This window comes from Pholcus phalangioides, unplaced genomic scaffold (genome assembly GCF_987345545.1).
Source record: "Pholcus phalangioides strain wild (caught in Gottingen) unplaced genomic scaffold, Ppha-v1.0 ptg000001l_1, whole genome shotgun sequence".
NCBI classification, from domain to species: Eukaryota; Metazoa; Arthropoda; class Arachnida; order Araneae; family Pholcidae; genus Pholcus; species Pholcus phalangioides.
In genome coordinates, this window is record NW_028301594.1 from 4,066,746 (window position 1) to 4,090,872 (window position 24,127).

Sequence of the window (24,127 nt, forward strand, 5' to 3'; positions counted from 1 at the left end):
ATTATTTCTATTATTTTAATAAACTTTTTTTTGTGGCGAAGCTTTTAAAAAAGGAATAAAATTAAATTCTGATAAACTCCCCACCCCTCCCAACTCAGTTGGCATGCTCTGCCCTAAAAAAAGGACAAAAAAAATTCAGAATTTAAATCGGTGCATGTACCACAATTGGTTTTCTGTGGTTCCTAACTTCGAGGTGCGAATGCAAGCTAATCTCCCTGTTAAAAAGTTTTGCCGCAGAGAGCAACAGGTTTGCAAGGGTACAAATATCCAATCATTACACTTCATTCATAGTTCAAAATATAGATGACAGTGCTATAATGAGCATTACACCGAAACACCTTCACATTAGGTTCGCAACACATAAACACAGGTCTTCTTTGCTCACATACTAAAATGTATACTAACTAAAACTAGATGTATACCAACATGATTTACGACAGTGGTTCTCGCCTTTAGAATCTTTCAACCATGTAAATTTCTTTTAATCCTAGATAACTGAACTTAAATCATTGTTACTCAGTAACTAATCTATTGGACGAATGTTTAGTTATCTATTGTTGAGAAAAACTTTTTCTTTGAAACTGTAAATCTGACTAATGAGAAGTAATTTTATTAAAGTGTGGAGGTGCATGAAAAAAAACTGCTTGACAGAAGTTTAGTATACCCAACATTTTTATCAAATTCTGTCTAAATTGTAATTTTTTTCACAAACAAAAAAACCTTTTTCTCTTTAGATGACTCACCATTCTTTGCTTATTAAGGTAGAGTAGAAACTTGAAGTAACATTATATTAGTGAAATTTGGAGTCACCCTTAGGGGTGTGGTTACACCAGGCCCATGGTTTTGGGGATCTTACACTAATAGGAATGAAAAATATTTACATCCAACAAATACATAAACAAGGTGTTTGAGCTTCAACTAATTCGATGCAGAGATCCTAGCCCACCGCTCTGTCTCAATGAAGAGATTTTAGTATGTGGTCAAAGAATACGTGGGCCATGCTGTGCATTTATGTGTTGCGAACCTAATGTGAAGTTTGTTTCAGTGTATATTTGGAAGTGTAATGATTGGATATTTGTACCGTTGCAAACCTGTTGCTCGCTGCATCAAATCAGTTCAAGCTCAAACACCTTGTTTATGTATGTAATTGATACTGGAATTTTCATAAATTCTTGGATTTTTCTCTCAATTCAAATTTTTATCAAAATTCTGGGATAATATTTCATTGGTGAGTAAATATTTTCCGCCACTGACAGTTGATTCACAGGAGGTGGGGGGGGGGGAGCAAAATACGTTATCAGAAGAAAACTCGCCATGCTATTTAGGCTTGTCAATGCCATTTTGAGAGAGTTTTAAGAAATTTGAGTTATTTCAGGATTACCGCTATAAGGGTTAACAGAGATTGACTTGTATTCGTGCCTCAAAGTTAGAAACCTCAGAAAATCAAAATCAGCGACCTCCAACTGTGCTGACGGTACGGTAGGGTTCAAACCAGTTCTCTCTGGCAATATTTTTATTAAATAATTTTCTGTACATTGTTTGGGAACAGATAATTAGTTTCTAAAAACGAATTAATTTTCTGGTCCCAAACAATATACCATAACTTAAAGAACACCTTTCCCACAACACATTTGAACTTTCAACTTCTAAACTAATTTTTCACGTTTGTACGGGTTCATAGAAACGAGCAGCAACTGTACTCAGGAGATTACAGAACTCTTAACAGTACAATAATTTCATAACCGTGAAACTTCTATAAAAATAACCTTTTCAATGGATTAACAAATAAGTATTTCAAAATTGGTTTTTCATTAGCCGTAATCAATGGAATGACACAAATAAACGATAGCACTACATATCACTTATTATACACAAAATTTTATTACATGAGGTTTGTTAACTGCTTTGGTGGCAGAATGACAAAGAAAGTCGAAAGATCGTGCGGCTTGATTTGCGATTCCTATAAAAATAATTGTCTCCGCCATCTACATGAAATGTAGAAACGAGTTCATGCCTGCAGTGCATTTTTGCAAGTTGTATCACTGCCAGCTACGAAATTAATATACTAATTTGTTCTGTGAACCAAACAACTCAAAATTATTGACAGAAATAATTACACATTTTGAAATGATTATCTTTGCATAATATGCTTTGTACCTAAAAATAAAGGCAAGCATGTGAGCCAACCCTATTTTTAAATTATGCGCATCATAATCGATGGTGTGTGTGTATATGTGATGTTTTTTTTTTGAGATCGCAAGCAAACAGGAACTAATGAGCAAAAGTAATCTAAAATAATGAAAAAAAAAATTAAACACATTAAAAAAAACTTTGTTACATAAACTAGACACGTGAACATTCCAACAGTCAAGTTTTCGGAGCACAAAAAGAGAAAGAAAAAAAACCGCTGAGAAAACTGTCCAAATTGGAAGAACAGTTATTTTTCTTAGCGCAAGTGTCTGACAATAATCACAGTGTGGCAGTTCCTTCAAATCTGTTCTTTGTTTTAAATATTTTTTTTTTCAGTTCAAAAGGCAGGAAAATAGAGCAGTCCACTCCAATGCTGTTTACTGCCGCATCTTGATACCTGGTGTAAAAAAGGAGAAAAAATCCATGATATACATGCTGAATGTGGAAATTTACATGAACAATGTAACAAAAGACGACCAACAAAAAGTCAAATACACCAAAAAAAAAAAATCCTTAATGCATTTCACCCATGGTTGGAAGGTTTTTGACAGTTTAAACTAGCACGTCAAAAACTTCAAATTTATTGCTTTCCAATATAAAAATTCCTATCGGAAATGCACATGTTAATTGCATGTAATGTTTAAAAGCGACTGTTATACAAAGAATAAATACTTAACATGATTGTAAAATAAATTTATACTCTACAGAATTATTTTGGACAATATGTATGTATTTTTTCTTATAAAATATACAATTTGAATAGAGTATAGCATAAAAGCTGAAGGAAAAATTTTGGAATGATTTGGTATTCTTCAATTCTAGATGATTCTTGACCTTCCAAAATTTCTTAAACTGCTTTATATTTGTGTAGTTATATTTATATAGATCTGCTTTACCGTAATTTTACACAACTATGGTCCAAAATAACACCATTTTCTAGATTAATCATCATAACTTCTGTATTCAAGCTATTCAAATTTTTTTTTTTGCTGATATTGCCCGTAAACAGATCAAGCATTATTATTAAACTTTTTTTTTATTCCTTTTATGTAGCTCAAATATGGATATTTTAAAAATAAAATTTTGGACCATAGTTGTGTTATGAAGTCCCAACTATAGTCCATCATATATATTTTGCGTCGCTTACAAACCATAGTTGAGAGAATCTACTTCAACTATATATATCTTTTATCTTCTTTGCTAGAAGAGGAAGGGGTTTTCCTAAATTCGACCCCTAAGGGAATAAAAAAAAAAGGGGGGTCATAAAGACATCACGCCAAGTCAAAACCACTGAAGCTCAGCATGAAATTTGGTTAGAGGTTTCATTTCATGACTATGCGAAGGTTTTTCGAAATTTGATCGCTATGGAACGGGGTGATATTAATTTGGTCAGTACTTTTTTTTGTATTGTAATATAGAGATTCAGTGAGAAGGGATTTTCCAAAATTCAGCCTCCTTGGGGGGGGGGGGGGGGTTCAAAGGTTAAATGGAGAGAGAGCTGAGCCGAAATCGCTGAAGTCATAAATATGAAATTTAGTCAATATTGTGTTTTATAATGTAAATACACTGAGACAGGATTTCTGAAAATTCATCCCCCAAGGGGGTCATGAGGGATTCAAATGTTACATGGGGGAAATCATCGACGAGTAATTTTCAGATTACCAAATCCACGCAAGCGATGCTGTGGGTAACAGCTTGTGGTCCATAAAAATGGTTGAACCATAGTTGAGAGCAAAGTACAATTTTCTATTATTTTCCCTATAATTATTTTTATACTCACACAACAGTAAAAATGTTTATTCACATATGTAAATACTAAATTACATGTAATACAGAACATCAATAGCGCAGAATTGCTCGTTCTAGTAACTTGTAGTCGAGAAAGTTCGCAGCAGACAAGATAACGTGAAAAACAATCCCCAACTAATAGCCGATTCGCGTGAAAGTATCCGAGAGAGAGAGAGAGAGCGTCCTAACCACATTTCCATATTACACTATCTATGCTCTTTGCTTTAATAATTAAATAGTGTTCACTAGATATTCTTAGCATTTGAATTATCGAACTATTTGGACCATAGTTGTATGAAATTGTGGTACTCTTTTTATAGCACACACACAGATAGGTGTTTAAAAAGTTATTTTACAGGGGGGGGGGGGGGGGAAGAGTCAAGTCTGCCAGCTCTACTTTGATTGAAAATAAAAATTTATACAACCTATGCTAAGAAATTTTCAGGTGAAAATAAATTAGTTTGATTAGTTTATTAATAGGATGATGTGCAAGGATTTTTATATGGAGTACTTTTATTATGGAAGTTTTGGGCAGGTCAAAATATTTAAAATTTCAAAACAGATATTTTATACTCGCAGTAATTCTAATTCAAAATATGAAACACTTTCACCTACATTAAATTAAGTACATTATTTAAAATATCTATCAGGTTGACGATTGACAACAATTTGACAAAATTAGCAATAAGTTTTGACTGTTTTAATGCTGAGTTAGCTTCTGAGGTCAAGAACCCATGGTTCCTAGTCAAAAAAATTAGAAAAAGTAGGATTTGGGGGGGGGGGGATAAGCCCTTATTAATTACAACCTACTACATTTGTATTATTTAACTATATCGATGATTCCTTCTTGAATTAAAATCAATTACACAAATTTTGTCGATAGGATTTAATAAAACAGCAGAACAAGTGGGAGCTCTGAAAACCTAACCCTGATCTATCATACATATTTTGAACAAACAGCTCTATTTCACTTAGTAAATTTAGCACAGGTAGCTAGTAGTTTAAATAAAATAAACCCTACAATTATATATTATTCTGTTCCAGACTCTGAATATCAGAAAATTCAAAATTGCCAATTACATTTAATATTTTATTTTAATTATTGCAATAAATTGGTGTGTAAAATAATCGTAAAAATAAAACATACTTTGTAATATTCAAAAAAGATTTGGTAGTGAAATCTAAGATGGACACTGTATGAAACAGAAACTTGGCTTCAATGGAACAGAAAAATAGTCTGGCAGATAATTAATGCTTTTTCAATAATGAGAAACTTCTTTAAGACTGAAACTGTCTAACGTGGAAACAGAAGGAATATTTAATCAACTTTAAACTAAAAAACCTGCTCGAGTGTAAATAATTTTTGGCCAAGTTTTTCTCTTTTGAATATTTGTGTATATTTTGAATATATATTTTATATATTTTTGAATATTTTGTCGTACTGATCCCTCCTTTAGTTAGGAAACTTTTACTTCTTGGAAAAACAATGAATACTTATTATATATCTGAACCGGTTCTGGAAGTAAGTGGTTGAAAGCAGATTTACTATTCAAAATTTAATAAAAGCTTGTTTAGCATTTCATCTATGATGGAAATATCTAAGTTTTGTTGAAGAGCACTCCTGTGTTTCTTGGAAAAATGTTGATAATTTCCATTTAAACTAGTTTTGAAGAGGAATACTGGTAGAGGGAGGGACTGAATTATTAACAATTTAGTGATACCGTATTTTATTATGTCATTGAGCTTTCATTGAGTTTATATTATTTCATTGTTTTTTTTATATTGAAGTTTAACTAGCAGTGCATTAAATATGAAATTTCAAATGTATAGTAATTTGAAATAGCAAACATGAAAAATTCCAAAATAATAATATGCATGTCTCTATTTAATACTAGTTGTTTTATATAAATTAGGGTAATATTCTCAAAATTTAAATTTTGCAAAATGACAAATAAATCACTGCATATGTATTTTTGTGCACCCCCTTCATAAAACGAAAACTCGTCTGGAACAGAAAATAATTTCAGTCTCTTGCCATTCCGCTTCATAGAGGTTTCACTGTATCGAATCCAAGTGGAATCTCTGGTCAGCATGATAGTGGTCATTACTTATTCTCTTAAGACAACACCCCACAGTGTGTTGAGTCCATTAGGGAATTTCATTTTTTTAATGTATTTGCCTTTACATTTGTCTTCTTTTTGTGATTATATCAGGCAAAGGATTATTATTTACCCTCCCATAAACAACGTTAATTTATTCTTCATTAGGATAAACTTGCATCGTTCAGGCTTTCCTAACAATGTGGACAACATTTATGCAATATGTGGAACGGAAAATAAATAGCAGCCCCCAGTAATTTAAAAAATATATTAGAAGAGAGAAAATTTTGAATTTGTCAACAATAACAGATGGATTAATATGTTTAACACTACATCGACAACATACACCGTAACATCATTAGTCACATATCTCCCAGGTACATGGCCATATACTGATTTACAGCCTAATTCATTCAGATGGGTTACTTTTTAAATGACAGCGACATGACGTTACATTTAAAAAGTCAACCCATAATGCCGGGAAAAGCGAGGTTCAATAAGGATCACAATACTTCTACAAAACTATATCAATTCATATTAAATACTCAGTAAACATGCAAATCGGAATAAAATAACAGTTTTCACTGAAGCAAACATGTTTTTTGTCTAGGACTTAGATAACAATGAAAATTGAGCAGTTATTTATCGCTCTAATCCAATAATAGCCAGTCTAATAATAAATACAAATCCAGTGCAGTGTTTTATACATGTTCAAAGATTGAGGAAATATGGTGTCATAACATGTTTTGCAGAGCAATTCTTCAAGTTTTTGCTCTACTTATTCAAATCTTAAAAAATATGATCAAGCATACAAAATACTTCAGTCTACTAATTTTCACATTTAGCTCATCCGATCTACGTGAATGAATATGCTGAAGATCCGACATTTCCCATACACCAAGATTTGTAGTATCAAAAGCAGACAGACATGAAGCTAGAACTATCTTAAAAGAGTTTGTAAAACAAAGGATCCTAAAATGCAGAGAACAGACAAGGTTCAAAATCAACCAATTTAAGGCTTCTTCCTTAAATTTGGGATGAGAATTTTCAGGAATCTGTGTCCCTAATTTCCTGGCATGCTGGTCTTCCTGGCAAGGTGGTTAATACAGGAGAACATGGTGCATTGCTTTTGCTAAATTATAATATTGTCATTTCCTATACACGTCCTACCTACAGGTGAAAATTTTGTCAGTCTGAGAAAAAGTATAGTTCACAAATTTAAAATGGTGATGAATGAAATTTTATTCATCACCATTTTAAATTTTAAGGAATGAAAGATGTTTGTCACATTGCTTGTTTGTTGAGTTGTGTGCTGCACTCAGAAGGTTTTAGCTTTTAAAATTTCTGAACAATAATAATAATAGCAAAAAGTATACTCACATTAATTTGTTTAAACTAGATTAGAGCTATACATCTTCTTGACTTTTCCTCACACACCTCGCTACCTTTTTCTTGAATTCAGTATAGTTCTCCCTCCATTCTTTCTGTTTTTAAAAAAAGAAATCCCAAATATTATCCACAAGTGACATTAAAGCATATGTTGCTTAAATAAACATTATCACACACAGAAATGGGGAAAAAAGCTTGAACTGTAAGAAGTGATAGCAGTAGTTCGTTATGACCATTTGAAAATGAAAAATATCAAGAAAATCATTTATTGATCAATCAGTTTATAATATTGCCGTTCACATTAGAATTTCTCAGCAGTCATTCAGTGAGAAGAAACATCCCACAGGAAGTTCACATGCAAAGCATAGCGCTAGAAAAATTTCAAGTAGCTATATATATGTCACCGGCAAAGCCTGAAATCGATCAATTCCCGAATTGGTCAATTTCATTTTGAATTAACTCGCTGAATGTCCGAATTTTGGGCTTTGGCCAGCCAGTTCGCGAATTAGCTGAAGATCCCTGGCCAAAGTTTGAAAAGTAAAGAGGCCATCGCCAAGTCGGCATATTTTTTCATAATTTGTTAGCCATGGCAACCCATTATATCGTGTGATCATGTGTAATCATTTTTTTCTTCATAATTTGACAGGAAAAACTATGTCTATATATACATATAATATATACACACAGAAAAATAATTATTTTAAGAAAAAGGAAAAAAATTGAATTTTATGAGTGAAATAGAACCTATGCAGTGGGTCTTCATCAGGGGGAACCCCATGCATGGTTCGAAAAGTGTAGGCGTCTTCACTTTTTTATCTTCATTTCTCTTGTATTTTTATCCTACTATATATATATATATATATATATACAGTTTCTTTTACAAATGATTTTATAATATATATATAGAACTATTGTATAATAATATATATAACTATAAGTTTTTGCTTTTAAATTTCTCTTTTTTTTCTTGTCACATGCAACCAATTCGATACAACTACTATCCATCACACATTGGACCATCTTACATCAGCACATCAAACTTTGGCCAGGAATCTCCAGCCACTTCATGAATTGGCCGGTCAAAGCCTGAATCATTCCTGAAAACCGAACTTTCGCTAAAATTCTCTGCCAATTCATGAAGTGGCTGCACTTCATACTTCGGCCATAACACATATAGCAACTAAACCTTAGCTAAGCATTAACTGAAATTAATGGGCTGACCCTCATCTAAGGTGAGGGCTGTTGATCAATTACTTGATCACCATGATTTCCTACAACTGTTTACCAAGCTTGAGCCTCCAAATATAGAAACTTATTGGATCACGGGTGCACAACCTTCGGCTCACTAAGAGGACAAGATACAAATTCAAGATCGAGCAATGATAAAATTAACTTTAGATGCCCAGAGGCAACCCTGTTCGAATGGGATGCATCATTAGCCTAATTACAATTGCATCCCCTCCCCTGTGTAATCTATATATCAATTTTAAAAAACCAACAAATGTTTCTTTTATTAGAAGTATATCAAGAGCAGAAAATAAATGTGGGGGCAAAAAAATTCCTCTTGTATAAGAGGGGATTGTTATTGAAATTTTAAAAAAAAGGAAATTACTATTTCACCAGTAAAAGAGACGTGAGCACATCTGAGGGGTGGCTGTTAAGAGGGGTTTTACTGAAAAATCAATAACTGTTACAACATTACAGATATTCCTCGCTTTAGGTGGTCTCACTTTATGTAACATGACAACATGTTACCTCTCATGAAACCCACGTTGAGTCATGCACTAATATTCGGGAATAATGTTTATACATTGTGAGAATTGTGTTTTGGTTTTTATGTTAAAATATTCTGAGAAATATCTTTTTAATGTGGAGTGGTTTACTTCTCATACCAGTGGTTGGCTGCAGACTACCACCCGAACAATAATCTTTAAAAAATATTATTTCTTAGGCCTAGCTATATTGATAACTGGCCAGGTTGTCAATGTTCTCTGTGTTTTCTTTATTGTCATCTGGCAGTGATTCCATTTGGGAATAACTAAATTGAACTGGAAGTGCATCAGGATATTGCATTTATGCAATTTTGAGAAGTCGATTTTAGAAATCAATAACCTATAAAATTGTGGTTGGGAGTTTGATGGTAATCCTGAAAATGGGCTTGCATATTAATGATATGATTGAGTTAAAGTGACAAAGACAGTTGAATTTCATGGTTTAGATGAGGGGAAAATGCTCGGATCCAGTTCGCTAGATCTCACACATAAACAGCTTTTAGTAACAATTGGTATCAGATTTTTCATCAAACAAAATTATCTTTTAATGAAACCAGAATTTTCACATTTTCGAGGAAAATTCATAATTCCCTGGCGATTCTCTTGCTGCTGAAGTTTTCATAAAAAGGCGAAGAATGCTGTTTGTCACGTGAATCACAACTGTTTCATTAAAAAAAATTATCAGAGCCTCTTTCATATTAGGCTCTCTTCACACTCACTAGAATTAATCAGAAGAAGACAGAAGTAAAAAGTATTAAATAAATTCAAATAGTTACAATTCATGAAATTCATCAAAAAAAAATTATATATATATATTGGCACTACTACTAAACCACATATGCACCTAGTCCATACTCCTCTGCAGAACATCTAATGCATTACTACATGTCAGAATGTGCATGTACATGTACTACCTTACCCATGTTGAATTCAACTCACTTTATGCAATTTCATCTTACACAATTATATTAATCACCTAAAGCAAGGGACACCTGTATAGCATTCCGAAAGCTTGTATATGTAGAATGAACATAATTTGTGTTAATTACATTTTTAATTGGGTTGCTGTATTTTTGAAATATATGACAACCATATTTTTATGGGCATCTTTTTATCAATCACCTCGTTGGGCATTTTGTCTGTTGTGGCGTTGTATTTGTATTTGTATTAACATTTTACAGTTCAAATGCATTCCAAGACAGATTCTTTCCAAGCCCTAATTCATTTAAGCAATGCATGAGCATTTCTTTCAAACTCATGTAGCATTCATATTCAAATGGACGCTGATGAAATTAATAAATATTTACAATGACACAAGACAAAAAAAATTGCAGAAAAAATTAAGGAAAAAAAACCTATTTCAAAATACTCACAGCAGCGTCAACATTAGCAGGCGACTCATCGTTAGGATCCGCCAACATTGAAATGACAGATATGAGTATTGTTTCCACAGTATGAACAGGAAGCCACCTCTCTGAAGCCTTCTCGTATCCAAACTTATCATCCCCAGGCTCATGTAAAATTGATATACACACATCACCTGTTTTATCAACTGCAAAAAGAGCAAAGATAAAAATTTACAAACTACAATGGTAATATCCATTATTCAGAAGGTGGGGGGGGGGGGGGGGGGGGGAATAAAGCAGTCGAAAACACAAATTTAATAGGTTGCAAAACTCCTACATAAAAATCAATACTCAAGGGCAGAGGAAACGTATCAAATGAACTTTTCTTCTGCCCCTTGAGTTATATAGGAGTTTTGCAACCTAAAAAAGGATTTTAATAAGCTTAAAAAAAAAAGCAGGAATTCTTTTTTTGTACATTTCATTGTCAGAGAAAAAAAGCCTGGCTCCTAAAAAATGAGACTAGCATTAAAATTTTTTTTTTGAGCTGTCAAGCTCGGTAAATGTATCCAATCTATGTTATAGAGCCAGGCTATTTTTCCTTACAATGAAAAAGCACAAAAAAAATTTCCCGCTTTTTTCAAGACATTAAAATTCTCTTCTGTGTTAGTACACAAACTGAAATAAATTCCAACAATTTTGCTTCCACAACACTCCAATTTAATAACAATACTGATTTTTAATTGTCATCATGATTTGAGATTTGTCAGGCCCTGATGTATTAACACTATGAAAAGTGCATATATATCATTACAGGGTTCTCAACAAAATCTGATTATTATTTTCTTGACCAAAACTCAGGAGAGAAAGAAATATAAATCAAAATCTCCACTTTCCAAATTTTGATTTTTTGGCTATCAAGTTTTTTTCCTTCACAAAACTTTTCTGTGTCTTTAATCAAATATTTTACATTTTCCCTGACCATTTTTCATTTTTCTGACTTTCCAGATCAATGGGAACTCTACATTATATATAGGTGATTATTGTTATAGAGGGTATTATCACGAAGGATTTTCACTGTATTTGTAATCTGAGAGAAAATATTTTACATATTTTGCCAAATCAATGACAGCACCAATAAATAAAACAGGACAATTAAAAACCAAAATTGCTTTGAGTCTTTATAAAAAATATGCATACATCAATCCACCAAGCTGAAGCAACCATAAGTAATTTTGATGATTCATGCGAAAATGTAAATGCAACAGGACTGTTTTATTTATGTCAATGCGTATTAAGTTAGTTTTTTGTTCTCGAAACTAAAAAAATAAGTTGATTTGAACTTAAAACATAATTTCAAACTCATCTCTAGATTACACCTCCCTTCATTCTTGAATAATCATATCTTCATCTAATGTTCAATTCCAGCAACCCACACATATGAGGGGTTCACAACCATAGTATAGACTAAGTCCATTTATCTTTATTACGGATAATAACAACTTAACGTCTTTGATAGATAATTAATTCAGTTCAAGTGATGTAAAGAAATTAAATATGTCAAAGTTCAGTTAAAACTATCACTTTTTAGTGTGTCCTGCTTTTATAAAATTTGTAAAAGCAAAAACTAAGGTACTACTATCCATAATAAAGGTAAATGGACTTGGTCTACTATGGTGGGGAACCCCTCATATAATCATGAACTCTGTGCTGTCTTAACCCATGGGCCCACCCAAGGGCCCTCTAGTTCAGAGGGGGTGGGCTTAAGGATAATGAGATCTAGTTATGATTTTCAATATTAACTATGTGACTGATAGGCAGGCTTCTCTAATCAGATTGGGGGGGGGGGGGCGGAATACTTGGAAAAAAAAAATCAATTTGCCCAAGGGCCCACAATGCTCTCAGCCCTTTAAGCAACATTGACAAGATAATATCTCGCCTATTTGAAAGTGTTTTATTGATAAGCAAAGATATTTTGATTTCTCAATGGAACACTTTTCCCTATACTGATATCTTTGCACTGCTGAAATTGGAAGAAAGCATACCCCATTAGGGTAGGTGTGGCATTTTCAAGGGGGTTTAATGATTTCTACGGTGCCACTTAAAGAGTGAAAACGCCCCGGGCAAAACCTGGTTATTTTGAACAAGGTCAATTCAAATTTTTGGTTGGAGTTTTAGGAATTCCCCTTCCACTTCCTATTTAATTTAATATAGAAATTATGTGTTTAATTTGATTTCTTTCCTTAATGCTTTAGATAGTTCAAAGTTTTATTCAGATATCTCATTTGCAAAATGTCTCTTTCCTCAGAATTACAAGCTAACTTCTAGTCATCAGTTTCTTTATTAACTGATTTTTTTTTTTTTTGTCATTAGTCTGCGCAAGAAACTGCAGCTTTTTTACTAGTTTCACACACTGGTTTGTCTTACAGCTACAACTGGTGTTTTACCGAATCTTGGATAACTTCACTAGCACCTGATAATAGCAGTTGCAAATGCTACTACTTAGAATATATGAAAAAAAGACAGTGTGTGCGGTAATCACTTCTCCAGATGGAATGTTTTTGAATTAAGAATGCTGAAATCCCAGTTTATTGGCTATATAAAATGTGTTAGAAATTCATGTCTCTTTAGCATTATTGTTCATTAATTTTGGAAAATCAATGTGGCTTAGTAACACTTTTCACCATTCATCCAAATGAGACTCATACGCTTGTTCAAGTAAAAAACTGTGGTCGACTTACGGATGCACAGATTGGTGAAGAAGTAACAAATAAAATCAAATTGAATCTTCTCTTTGATGAGTGAAAACAAATAGAAGAAATCAACAGAGGTCCCTATTCCTTCCCAAATGAAATAGTTCTTGTGATCGCTTACGTTTTATACAAGCACTAGTTGCAGCAACAAGAAAACTGGCAGGGTACTATTGATTGCTCTTTTTGGGTTGCAGTACATTTTAGTTATATTTGACATCTATACTTTTTATGAAGATTTTTTTTTTTAACCACCTTATTGGGAATTTTGCCTGTTATGGCCTTTGTATTAATATTTTTATTTGACAGAATTCAATTCATTATTTTAATTATTAAGAATCTTTGATTTCTTTTGAAAGTATAGTTACTCTATAGGCCAATATTGATGAATTGGATAATTCAAGCTTTTCTTTTATCCCCTTGAACTTTGAATTATACAAGTTTGACTGTATATAGTGAAACCTAAGATAGACACTGTATGTGATGGAAACCAATCTTGAATGGAACCAAAGGATCCCAATGATGATTAGTGCTTTCATGTGCACTTTTATAAAAGAGAAAACTGTATAAATATAGGATACTTTTTCAGTCTATTAATGTTACATCGTGAACAGGTTTCATTGTATAATGAAAAATTCTATGAAGATTACTATTTAGAAAAAAAACCAACTTACTGTTAGGATGCCAAATCTCTGTAATAAATTTCATTTTTGGTGGCCGCAGTGGATATTCCTTTGGAAAATATAAGTGAGCTTTGAAAAATCCACCTTCACTGAAATTAAAGGAAAAGAAATGTTATACATCAAATTAAATTTTCTAATCAAACACTTCAAAGCATCCCTCTCTCTCCCATAGCTGGAAATAATCTTCCCGACACGATGAAAATTTACAATGAGACATTATTTGAATGGATAAAAATCAAATGAAAGTAGCATAAAAAGTTGATTCAACTTTCTAAATGGCTATCTCAAACTTTCTTCATAAAATGATTTAATGATTATTTCAATCACAATTATTAGTAGCCTATATGTCTGATTTGCCCATTTATTGAAAAACAAAAGTGGAATAAGTCCCAGTGATCATTTTATTGTTACTGACAAAACAATGTCTAAAAGCCAGAAAAACGATAGTGAATCCACTGAATTAAAACTAATCAGGAGCCTGTCCAGGCTTTTAACAGGTTAATATTTTTATGATAAAGTAGTGATTGATTTTAATGAAAAGTCTCATGGAGAGCAAAATAATCCATTTTTCACAAAAGAAATGAAATGCAAAATTTATGGACTTGGTAATTTGTAATTTTTTAATACAGACCCAAATTTTGGCTGGACAGACCCCTGTTTACGATAAGGTTATTACTAATATAAAGATATAAAATTTATGATTACAGCGCTATGCCGATTGGAGCCGTGCTACACGTTGATCAGTTATCATTAGGAGGTTGCGAAAGAAATCACATTTATCTCAAAAGTAGTTTGTGGACATTGCAGATAAGAAGCTGATACGTTCATGTCAATTATCAAGAACCATTTTTGATCATAAAGATTTATTAGGTTTACTGTATATACTCATGTATAAGTCGACCTCCCCTCACTTCAGGATCACCAAAAACCAGAATAAATTTAAAACATGCGTATAAGCCGATCCCAAATAGAATTAGTGCATTTTAGAGGGGGGGGGGAATTTTTCATATTTTCATGCAATAAAAGTTACAATGAAAAATTATTCAAACTTTTTAATCCATTCCTTCTTCTGATTCTCAAGCTCCACATCGAAAGCCAACATGGTGTGACATCTTCAACTGTGTCATCACCCATCATCAATGGGGGATGTCATGTTCAGTTCCATCTATTCAGTTAGTGATACAACACTTTTAAGAAGATTCAATGATGATTTTGGTGATATTTTCTCCTCAAAAACTGACCCGTGTATAAGCCGACCCCCACCAATCAAGGAACAAATTTATCAAAAAAAAAACTTACTGTTTTATTATAGTAAGTTTGTAGTATATAAAATACTGCATATACTACAAGAGTATATGCAGTATTTCCTCATCATAATTTCGCAGTTACAAATAATTTTTAATTTGTTCACTGGTGATGTATATGAATACTGTACACACCTGCCCATAAACATAAATTTTGTTCAAGCCTTCAGCATTGTTATTTTCATAGACGAATATACGGTTAGATTTCCAAGAGACACCCGATGCCCCCTGGGACTATTTGCTTACATCACTTAGTGTGACAGAGCCTGGGTATATCTTAGTTCCTATCACTATTACAGACCTGCCAACCTCCAGAAGGTAAAAATTTTGCAACTTTAAGTTTAAAAAATCTGGCAAATTCACTTAAAAATCTAGTAGACATACTTTTGAACATTTAAAAAATTTTTTATGGGCATTATGAGAAGCAAAATAAGAAGTAATTCATATGATGACGACCACATTACCCATATTTTATGATACATTATGTATTTTCCGTTATTGCTTGGAATGCAACTAAAGAAATTAAAATTTAATAAATGTTAATTTAATCTATGCCGAATTTTTTGTAAAATCATTTCAATTTAAAGAGATTCATAAAAGCCCTCAATTTTTGCCCATCTGCAGTTTTTAGCAATAAATTGGAAATTTTGTCTACAACTCGCAATGTCCAGTATTTTCCAGTATATATAGATTCAGATTTTCTGTAATTTCTGCAATAAAATGTGGTCAGCATAGTAATAGAGAAAATATGGTGATTGATTGCGAAACGACTGTTCAAACACGTACAGAAAAAACAATTTCCAATGTGAACTTTGCATAATGTTTCTTTACACTCATAGATTTAGACAGCTTTAATAACCTATCATACAGGCTACCATGCCTAGGCCTATAGTCTAGGTGGTTCAATGTCACAAGTACTTTGAGATACATATATATCTTTTCTTCATTTTTTTTATGTTGATGGCAATAACTGAAAACTGGCAACGTGAATTCATAATCCAGAAGCCCAGTGAATGTCGTGAAATCTGGAGAGTTGGCAGCTTTGCTTTCACAATAAATGCTAATTCCATATGAGAACTGCGATATTTTGCTCATATAGAAAACATTTTTTAATTTGATTTCAATAAAAGCTCACATGAATAACAGGCTAAATTATGTGATAGTCAAAACTGAATAATAAAATTTTCATCTTACTACAATGTATCGGGAGGTCCAATAATCAGCACTTCCCATTTGTATATGTCATTGTCATCGATTAATCCTGCAGAAAAGCCTTCAACAGGATTTTTCTTCAACTCTGAAAATGAAAACATAAATGAAATCAGCGTCAAGCAAATTAGCAGTTCATGGTATGAAATTCTGTAGATCAACAACAGGGCTGCCAGAACCTATATGCTGATGTTAATTGAGTAATCTTTTAAATGAAGAAACTTTTTTCTTGCAGAGAACTTGCTCATTCATATACAGCATAGCTTGACAAATCTCAGGCGCAATGGTGGCTAAAAATTTTCTATGTGTAATCACTTGACCGGATTCCGAGATCAATGTGAAATTTTCGGAATTTAACTCATGTCGGTATTGTTAACCAACATTGAAAGTAGGGCTGGTCCAATTGATTGATAAATTGTTGTACAGAGGTTAAAAATTCAGTTGAGTTAAATCATAGTTTCTCAAACATTTTGTTCTATCACCCCCTTCTTTAAACTTTTTTTCTCTCATTGCTCCCAACTCAAATGAACCCAGAGGATCTTATGTTATATCCATAGCTTCTACAGCCACACTGGACCATTCCATTTGCCAACCAGGGGGGCGATATTGCCAACTTTCGGAAACACTGAGTTAAATCAACACCAATCTAATAAATATTTGACAAGAAATTTTCATTAAAAGTTTGTAAATTAACTTGGTTTATTTGACAAAATGAATTTATATATGGGTTTCACAAATCAAGAAAAAATTTAGGTGCCAACCAAATATTTCAGGAGCCAACCTTTTTTTTTTGTCCGAGCTAGTAATCATAAACAAGAAATTTTAGGTGCCAAATTTGTAGGTCCAATTGACTCTTCCAAATGATAATATATTTAGGAAAATGGATTATTATTATTCAGAACAGTTTTGATATTTGATGTCTAGAGACCAGTAGGTTATTGTATTCACTGGTTCATGGAACCAGTGACTTTTATTTTTCAATTCTAATGCTGAATATAATGATAAATCCCTCTACAACAATACTTTTTCCAAGTCTTGTTTGCAAATGCTATAATTCAATGTCCAATAACCTCCGCCTCTCGATATAACAACATGAGAGTACCGTTACATATCGAGATTTCACTACCTTTATTATAAAAATCCACTGAATTGGCTGAATACGTACTGTGATCCTTATTGAGCGTCCCTTTTTCTGGCATGCTGGGAAAAAACAAGATATCCCCAACATTAAAAAATCTGGTATCTCCCGAATTTGGCAGCATACTAGCTAATGTGGGGGGAGGGGGGGGGATACAGTATACAGAACCGGTATAGAGAAATCACAAAAAACCTGGGCACCAGAACAATTTTTTAGGCACCAAAAAATTTTTACCTGAAGAAAAAGGTCCAAAATAAGGCTTCTTTCGACACTTTTTCAGGGCATAGTGACCCTCTTTCATGCTGGCAGATAGTCTACTTTTAATTCCTAATATTTTGTGCTGCTCTAAGCCTGCAACTTACCAACTACAAAGGAAAATTTTAGGTGCCAATACCAATTTTGTAGTCACCATGGCGACCTGGCATTTTCCAAGCCTTAATATAGATGCAAATATGTAGCCTACATATTCTACCTACACTTTGATAACAAGCATAGCAAAAATAATGATGACTCCATGAGTTGGAAATGACTCCATAATGCATAGAAAGAAGCCCATATGCATCTTTTCAACGAATCGGTCAGCAAGGATAGTCGTAGTAAAATTCTCACATTTCCACACGGTCAATTCTGATGCTAAATGGGCTAACTTATACTCTTAAAATGTTTCAAGAAAATTTTTCATCGTGGGGGTAATAGTAATACTAGTTGATTCAAAGGAAATTGTTGATGATTTTGAATTAAGTAAGTTCCATGGGAGTTTTTTAAAAAAAGACAAAAATTCATTTTCTCCACTGTGAGTGGTAATTTTCATATTCCGAAACCTTCGAACGTTTAGGAGTGAAACAAAAACTCTTTAAAAGATTTTCCTATAGTTTCCAAGAGGAGCAGAGCAAGCAGGAATATGAAGATCAAAACTAGTGACGCCATAAAATCACTGATTTTAAAATATCTAAGACAAAATATTTTGCACTGTTTTGTCAGGAAGAAAATGTCTGGCTACTGAGAAATCTAATTGGTGCCAAAATGTTTTCTTTTCAATTCACCAAGTCAAGAATTAGCCATATAAACCAGAGTTTGACAAATTCAATCAGGTTGCTACAGCGAATAGAAAATTGGTATTGGCACCTAAAAGTTACCATATGTGAATATGTAATTGCTAAATTATAGTTTAAGACAGGGCTGGCTAGATTTTTCGCAGAAAAATTTAGGTGACAAAACATTTCCACCCGAAGAAAAAAGGTCCAAAATAATGTTTCAGGACATAGCGACCCTCTTATTTTGCCAGATATGCCGCTGTAAATTCTGAACATTTTGTGCTGCTCTCAGCCTGCAATTTAGAAACTACACAAAGATAATTTTAGGAGCCAATACCAATTTTTTTAGTTTCCATGACAAGTGCCTGGGATTCATCTAGTCTCGATCTAAAGGTGACACAAAGTTTTCTGATTTCATTACAGCATGTCTTTTTTCATGGGCTTCTTGAGCAAAGACAAAGACTTCTTGAGCCAAAAATATGCTAAGCTCTTACGAAATTTGGCTGGCACCTAAATATTTTGATTTGTGAAGCCCAGTTCAAAATTGATTGCATAAATTCCTGACAGCATGAGAAGATAAGTTGCAAGTTTGAGAGGAGCTTTTACAACAAAATTATTTCTGCCTGTTTCGGACTGAAGTAATTTTCTTCATCTCATGTACTCGCAAACATTTTTGGCATTAAAACAGTGTTTTGTAACGCCTTGCCAATAAACCAAGGAAGCAGAGCCAAATTGGGACAGGCAATACAAAAATGAAGTCACTATATATATATATATATATATATATATATATAAAACCCTGCAAGTTCCAGGCACTACATTTCCAGAAAAACAAAGGTGGCCCAACACCAGTTAGTTACTGATCAAATATATATATATTACCATCACGGCTCCAATCAGATCGTTCCAACAATCAAGTGTAATAATATCATGTAATATGTGAATTCCCAATATACAGATTACTTTTTTTGTTCCCAAGTTTCCACTCAAGACAGTGATTTGTCATCAACATGGTTACATTTGGTGCTACATGGGGACTTCTATACCATTATTTCTCGAAATTTTGCTTTAATAAAAAGCAGGGCCATCGCTTGGCTTTTTTTGTTGTCATGGCGCACTTTTCCCTTGTTGCAATGTTTTGATTAGCTTCAGATATCGGAAGATACACCAAATGAATCACTGAATTTTTGCAGCAAAGTGACAATTCGTGGAAATTTAGTTCTCTGAGACCCAGGTGCAATCGTGAAAATGTCCGAGAGTAAATTCTCAATCGCGGTAAGAATGTGAAGGTTATCATTGTAATCTTCCCTGACACTAGAACCTATATGTTTTAGGAGCTCTGTTTTGCCTGTAATCCTAGGAAAAAGTGCCAAATCAGGTGCGGCGATAAAAAAAATCTTCACCAATTAACAGTATACCATATATATTGGGAATTTACCCTCTTGAAAATAGCGCTAAATTGGATCAGCGATAAAAATAAAGTCACAAAACAGCAATAATTCCTCAGTGCTTGACAAATCAAAAAATATTTTGGCACCAGCCAAACTTCTTAGGAACCAAGCATTTTTCGCTCAAGAAACATGTACCTAAATAATTTTTTTTCTTTACTCTTCTGGAACTTCAAACTTCTTCCCATGTCAAAAGACATGATGTAATGTAAATCAGAAAATTTTGTGCCATTCTTATAACTTTATTTCCCATAAGCAAATTGTCAGCACCAACATTACTTCTTTTTGTGCCAAAATTGGCAACCATTGATTCAGTCTTTGCTAGTTTTAGCAACCACATATATTTCGTTGTTTAATTTTTGGGTATACAATATTTTTTCTGCATATTTCACATTATCACATATTAGACTGATTCATGTAACAAATTGTAAGCTTTGTGTTATTATATGCGTTCTTTGTTGCGGGGTGGCTTGATTTAGGTTTGATGGGGCCCTAGGCTATTCAAGGTAATGAGAACCATTATATGTCCAACTCCAGCTGTGCCACTGTTTTTGTGTTTAATATATTTATGTAGGAAAAGCTATAGTATACAATCATTTTTTTCTTCAGAAACTTATTTGATTTCTTGCCTGTTGCCCATTGGCATTTTTTTCCTGCTTGCTATTATTATTCCTTCGGCTTCTGGGTTGCTATTCCCTTTTTTGATATTGGTTATCATCTGAAGGTGATGTCACCTTTAGACGCAGAATAATAAGCTCTTGTATAGCCACATATAGCACGCACATTTGAATCCAGTCTGTCAGCATTTTAGAACTTACTTTTTATTTGTCCGTTGGCATGTTGTATCATGCATACTGTTTATCCAGCATTGTTTTTGTTAGAATATCTCATTTTCTTAGGTTATAAATTTAATACAAGATTCATTGAAAGGCTGATTATTTATGGAGATGAAGATTACAAGGAAGAAAATTCATCACTGCCCCCACAGGGACTTGAACCCCGGTCTCTCGATTGCCAGACGAGTGCTCTACCATCTAAGCTATGGAAGCAGAATATGTCAACCTTGGAGCGTATGTATATTTTGAAAGTCTTTTCTTCCTTGCAATCTTCATCTCCCCAAATAACTAGTCTTTCAATGAACCTTGTGTTCACAAGTGTGGACATCTGGTGGCATCATTCACAAGCTATTAGTTGATTGCTGCCGCCGTCCATGTACGGAGCCTTTCAACATATATATATGCTTCAAGGTTGAAATATTCTATCTGCTTCCATTTCTATTCCAGAGAATATTTGTATCAAAAGAGACCATCACATTATTTGAAAGAGATTCATGGTTTCTATTATTTTCAATCTCGTATCTGGTCTAGATTGTTATATTTTTTATCTCAATCCCTTATTTAGTCTAGAACAGGGCTGAACAAATTTAAAAAAAAAATCTACGCACCAGAACAATTTTTTAGGTGTCAAAAAAAAAATTATGCTAAGTCCAAAAATAATATTTCTTTTTCAGGACATATTGATAGCTTCATGTTCGTAGATGTGCTGCTATAAATTTCAAACATTTTGTGCTGCACTCAGACTGCAATTTAGCAAGTACACAAGGAAAATTTTAAACCCCAAATATCAATTTTTTAGTCGTAATGGCAACATAGCACCTGCAATTCATTGACCAGCCCTGGTCAGTGTTTTATTTTCAATCTCGACCCAATGTTTAATCTGAGAACGTTATTTTGTTATTATCATTAGTTTTTTTTATCATAATTTTTTAGTTTTAAGAGCCATAGTGTTATGCCTTTCTGACGATGTGTTGGGGATTTTTTCCTTTCGGCAATGAAAACATCTGAAAGTATAGCAAAAGACACTAACCACGTTTATGGAAAATTAACCAAAAATTTTAGGCACCAACACAGATTTCCTAATCACCATGGCGATCTGGGATTTGTCAATCCATGTGATACTTGTATAGAGTAATTTAACACTGGAAATAGATGTTGCTTGAGAAAATAGTTGAATCTCAAGTGGAATGCTTATGGTCGTATTCACAGACAATCAGGTTATGCAATCTCAGGTTAAAGGATTAGAGATCGAAACGGATTGGTTAAAATCCTGAGCTAAAACAATCAGTGTCGATCTATAATCCTTCAACCTGCGATTGCAGTTAAACTCTGTCTGTGAATACGGCTGTAAGTGTGTTTAAAATAATAAAAAACCTTGCAAAGTAAGTTTCGGAACAATAAATTCCCAGAATAAACATCACTGACCTTAACACCATTCCAACGATCACGTACGATCGCGCGTCACATCAAATAGGAAAAAAAAAAATCAAATATAAACACATAAAATAAACTTGTAACATGATTGTTTGGTCATCTTTTTTATCAAAAAATCATGGATTAAACATATTTAATAGCCAATAATCCCTAAACGCTAACGCAAGGGACTCGAACCCGCGACTCCCCCCCATCGATCATTGTTCCCACGATCCCTAATCCCAACACGCTATTCACAAACCGAAACCCAAATTAAGATCTGTATCGACGAAAAAATACATTAATAGTAATCCATTAACATACCACACCATGTATTAGGCTTAACGCGTACATTGTTTTCACGACGCATGGTGTGCATATTAACATGCTCCCCCTATTATTTTTTTTTTACTATTACAACAACGCGTTTGTCAGTTATAAAAGAAACTTCAGATCGTTTTCAAATTCGAAATTATTCAATGAAAACCAAGCTCTCGATGGGAAAAAAGGTTCAAATATTTAATTTAATCAATGGAGCCATAGTTACCGTTCAATTGTTTACGGAGCAACAACGATGACTGTTGTGCAGCCATTCAGGAGCGGGCTGATGAGCTATTAGGCGACCAATAAATAACGAAATTCGCGGCAAAAAACATACGTTTGTATATGAATCTCTAGTTGGAAAAAATAAACAATAGTCTCAAGGTTTGTATTTCAACTTGGACATCGTGTCCTCGAGCAATTTCGTTCGACTGCAGATACCCTATTGGTGAATATTAAACGAGAAGAAAATAGATTTGATTGACAATAACTCCGATGTCTAAAGGGGAAACTGGTGTGTTGCCATTCGAGCACTAACAAATCTTACGACCGCTGAGTCAGCCCCCCCCCCCCCCCACAACGAAAAATAGAAAAATACTGGATTTAAAATTAAAAAAATAGACGTTTATATACAGTCGATCCCGCTTATAACGTTCCTACTCTGATCGTTTTCACGCACAGCACGACTCATGTTCTTGTGGTCCCAATTCTCGACAAGATTTCCCGTTTAAAGCGTTTTCCCCGCTTACAACGTTTTTCAACGTTTTTTTAGTGTACAAATACAACGCCACAACAGGCAAATTGCCCAACGAGGTGGCTGACTTAAGAACATCACGGATCCCCAAGCCATTTTTTGGAGGCCCTACCTACTACTACTGCACCACACATGCACCCCGCCCACACCCCCCCCCCCCGCAGAACCCCCCAACGAATCGGTACATGCGGGAATGTGCGTGTGTACGTGTAGTGAAACCTGACGTGAAGTTTTGTTGTTTCTCTGTAATGCTTGTTATGTGTAGTAGTAAAGTTATAAGCTTATAAGCGGGATCATGGCCCCCACATCCTGAAGCAGGGCCCCCTAGGCTGGGATCGTTTGCGGGCCCCCGGCCAGACTTTCACGGGGGCCCCTTTATAATGAATTTATAGCGTGATAAAACAAAAAAAATGATTAAAATCACACCGGGCCCCAGGGCTGGAGCCTCGTCAGCCCACCCCTTGTGGGGGCCATGAGCGGGATCCAAGGTGGTCACCACAAAATATAATTTTTTACAGAGGGTTGGTCTGATTTCGCATGATTTAGAAAATACAAAAAAAAATCCATTCTTGTAATTAGGTCCCTGATGGAGACAAGATGACTTTTCTATTTCATCTCGCGGTACAATATCTATAATTATAAAGCCTAGTTCAGCG

At 33.8% G+C, this 24,127-nt stretch overlaps 1 protein-coding gene and 1 non-coding gene across 2 annotated transcripts; both read right to left on the reverse strand.

The window, feature by feature from the left end:
* Positions 1–1,858: 1,858 nt before the first annotated feature.
* LOC149089713 (ubiquitin-conjugating enzyme E2 G1-like) lies at positions 1,859–23,235 on the reverse strand. The gene is made up of 6 exons (XM_089239923.1): positions 22,944–23,235; positions 16,513–16,615; positions 14,006–14,103; positions 10,612–10,790; positions 7,458–7,561; positions 1,859–2,587 (listed from the first exon to the last, which is right to left on the reverse strand). The coding sequence occupies exons 1-5, from the start codon at positions 22,987–22,989 to the stop codon at positions 7,484–7,486; spliced, it is 504 nt and encodes a 167-aa protein (XP_089096049.1). The 5' UTR covers positions 22,990–23,235; the 3' UTR covers positions 1,859–2,587; positions 7,458–7,483.
* TRNAA-GGC (transfer RNA alanine (anticodon GGC)) lies at positions 21,125–21,196 on the reverse strand. The gene has a single exon. It is a non-coding gene; the product is annotated as a tRNA-Ala (tRNA).
* Positions 23,236–24,127: the final 892 nt, after the last annotated feature.

Coding starts and splice junctions, on each gene's coding strand:
- LOC149089713 (XM_089239923.1), bottom strand. CDS start 22,989: ATGGCTGCACAACAGTCATCGTTGTTGCTCCGTAAACAATTGAACG. Junction 16,616..22,943: donor GCTCCGTAAACAATTGAACG/GTAACTATGGCT, acceptor TTTCATTTTCAG/AGTTGAAGAAAAATCCTGTT. Junction 7,562..10,611: donor CTGCTAATGTTGACGCTGCT/GTGAGTATTTTG, acceptor TTTTAAAAACAG/AAAGAATGGAGGGAGAACTA.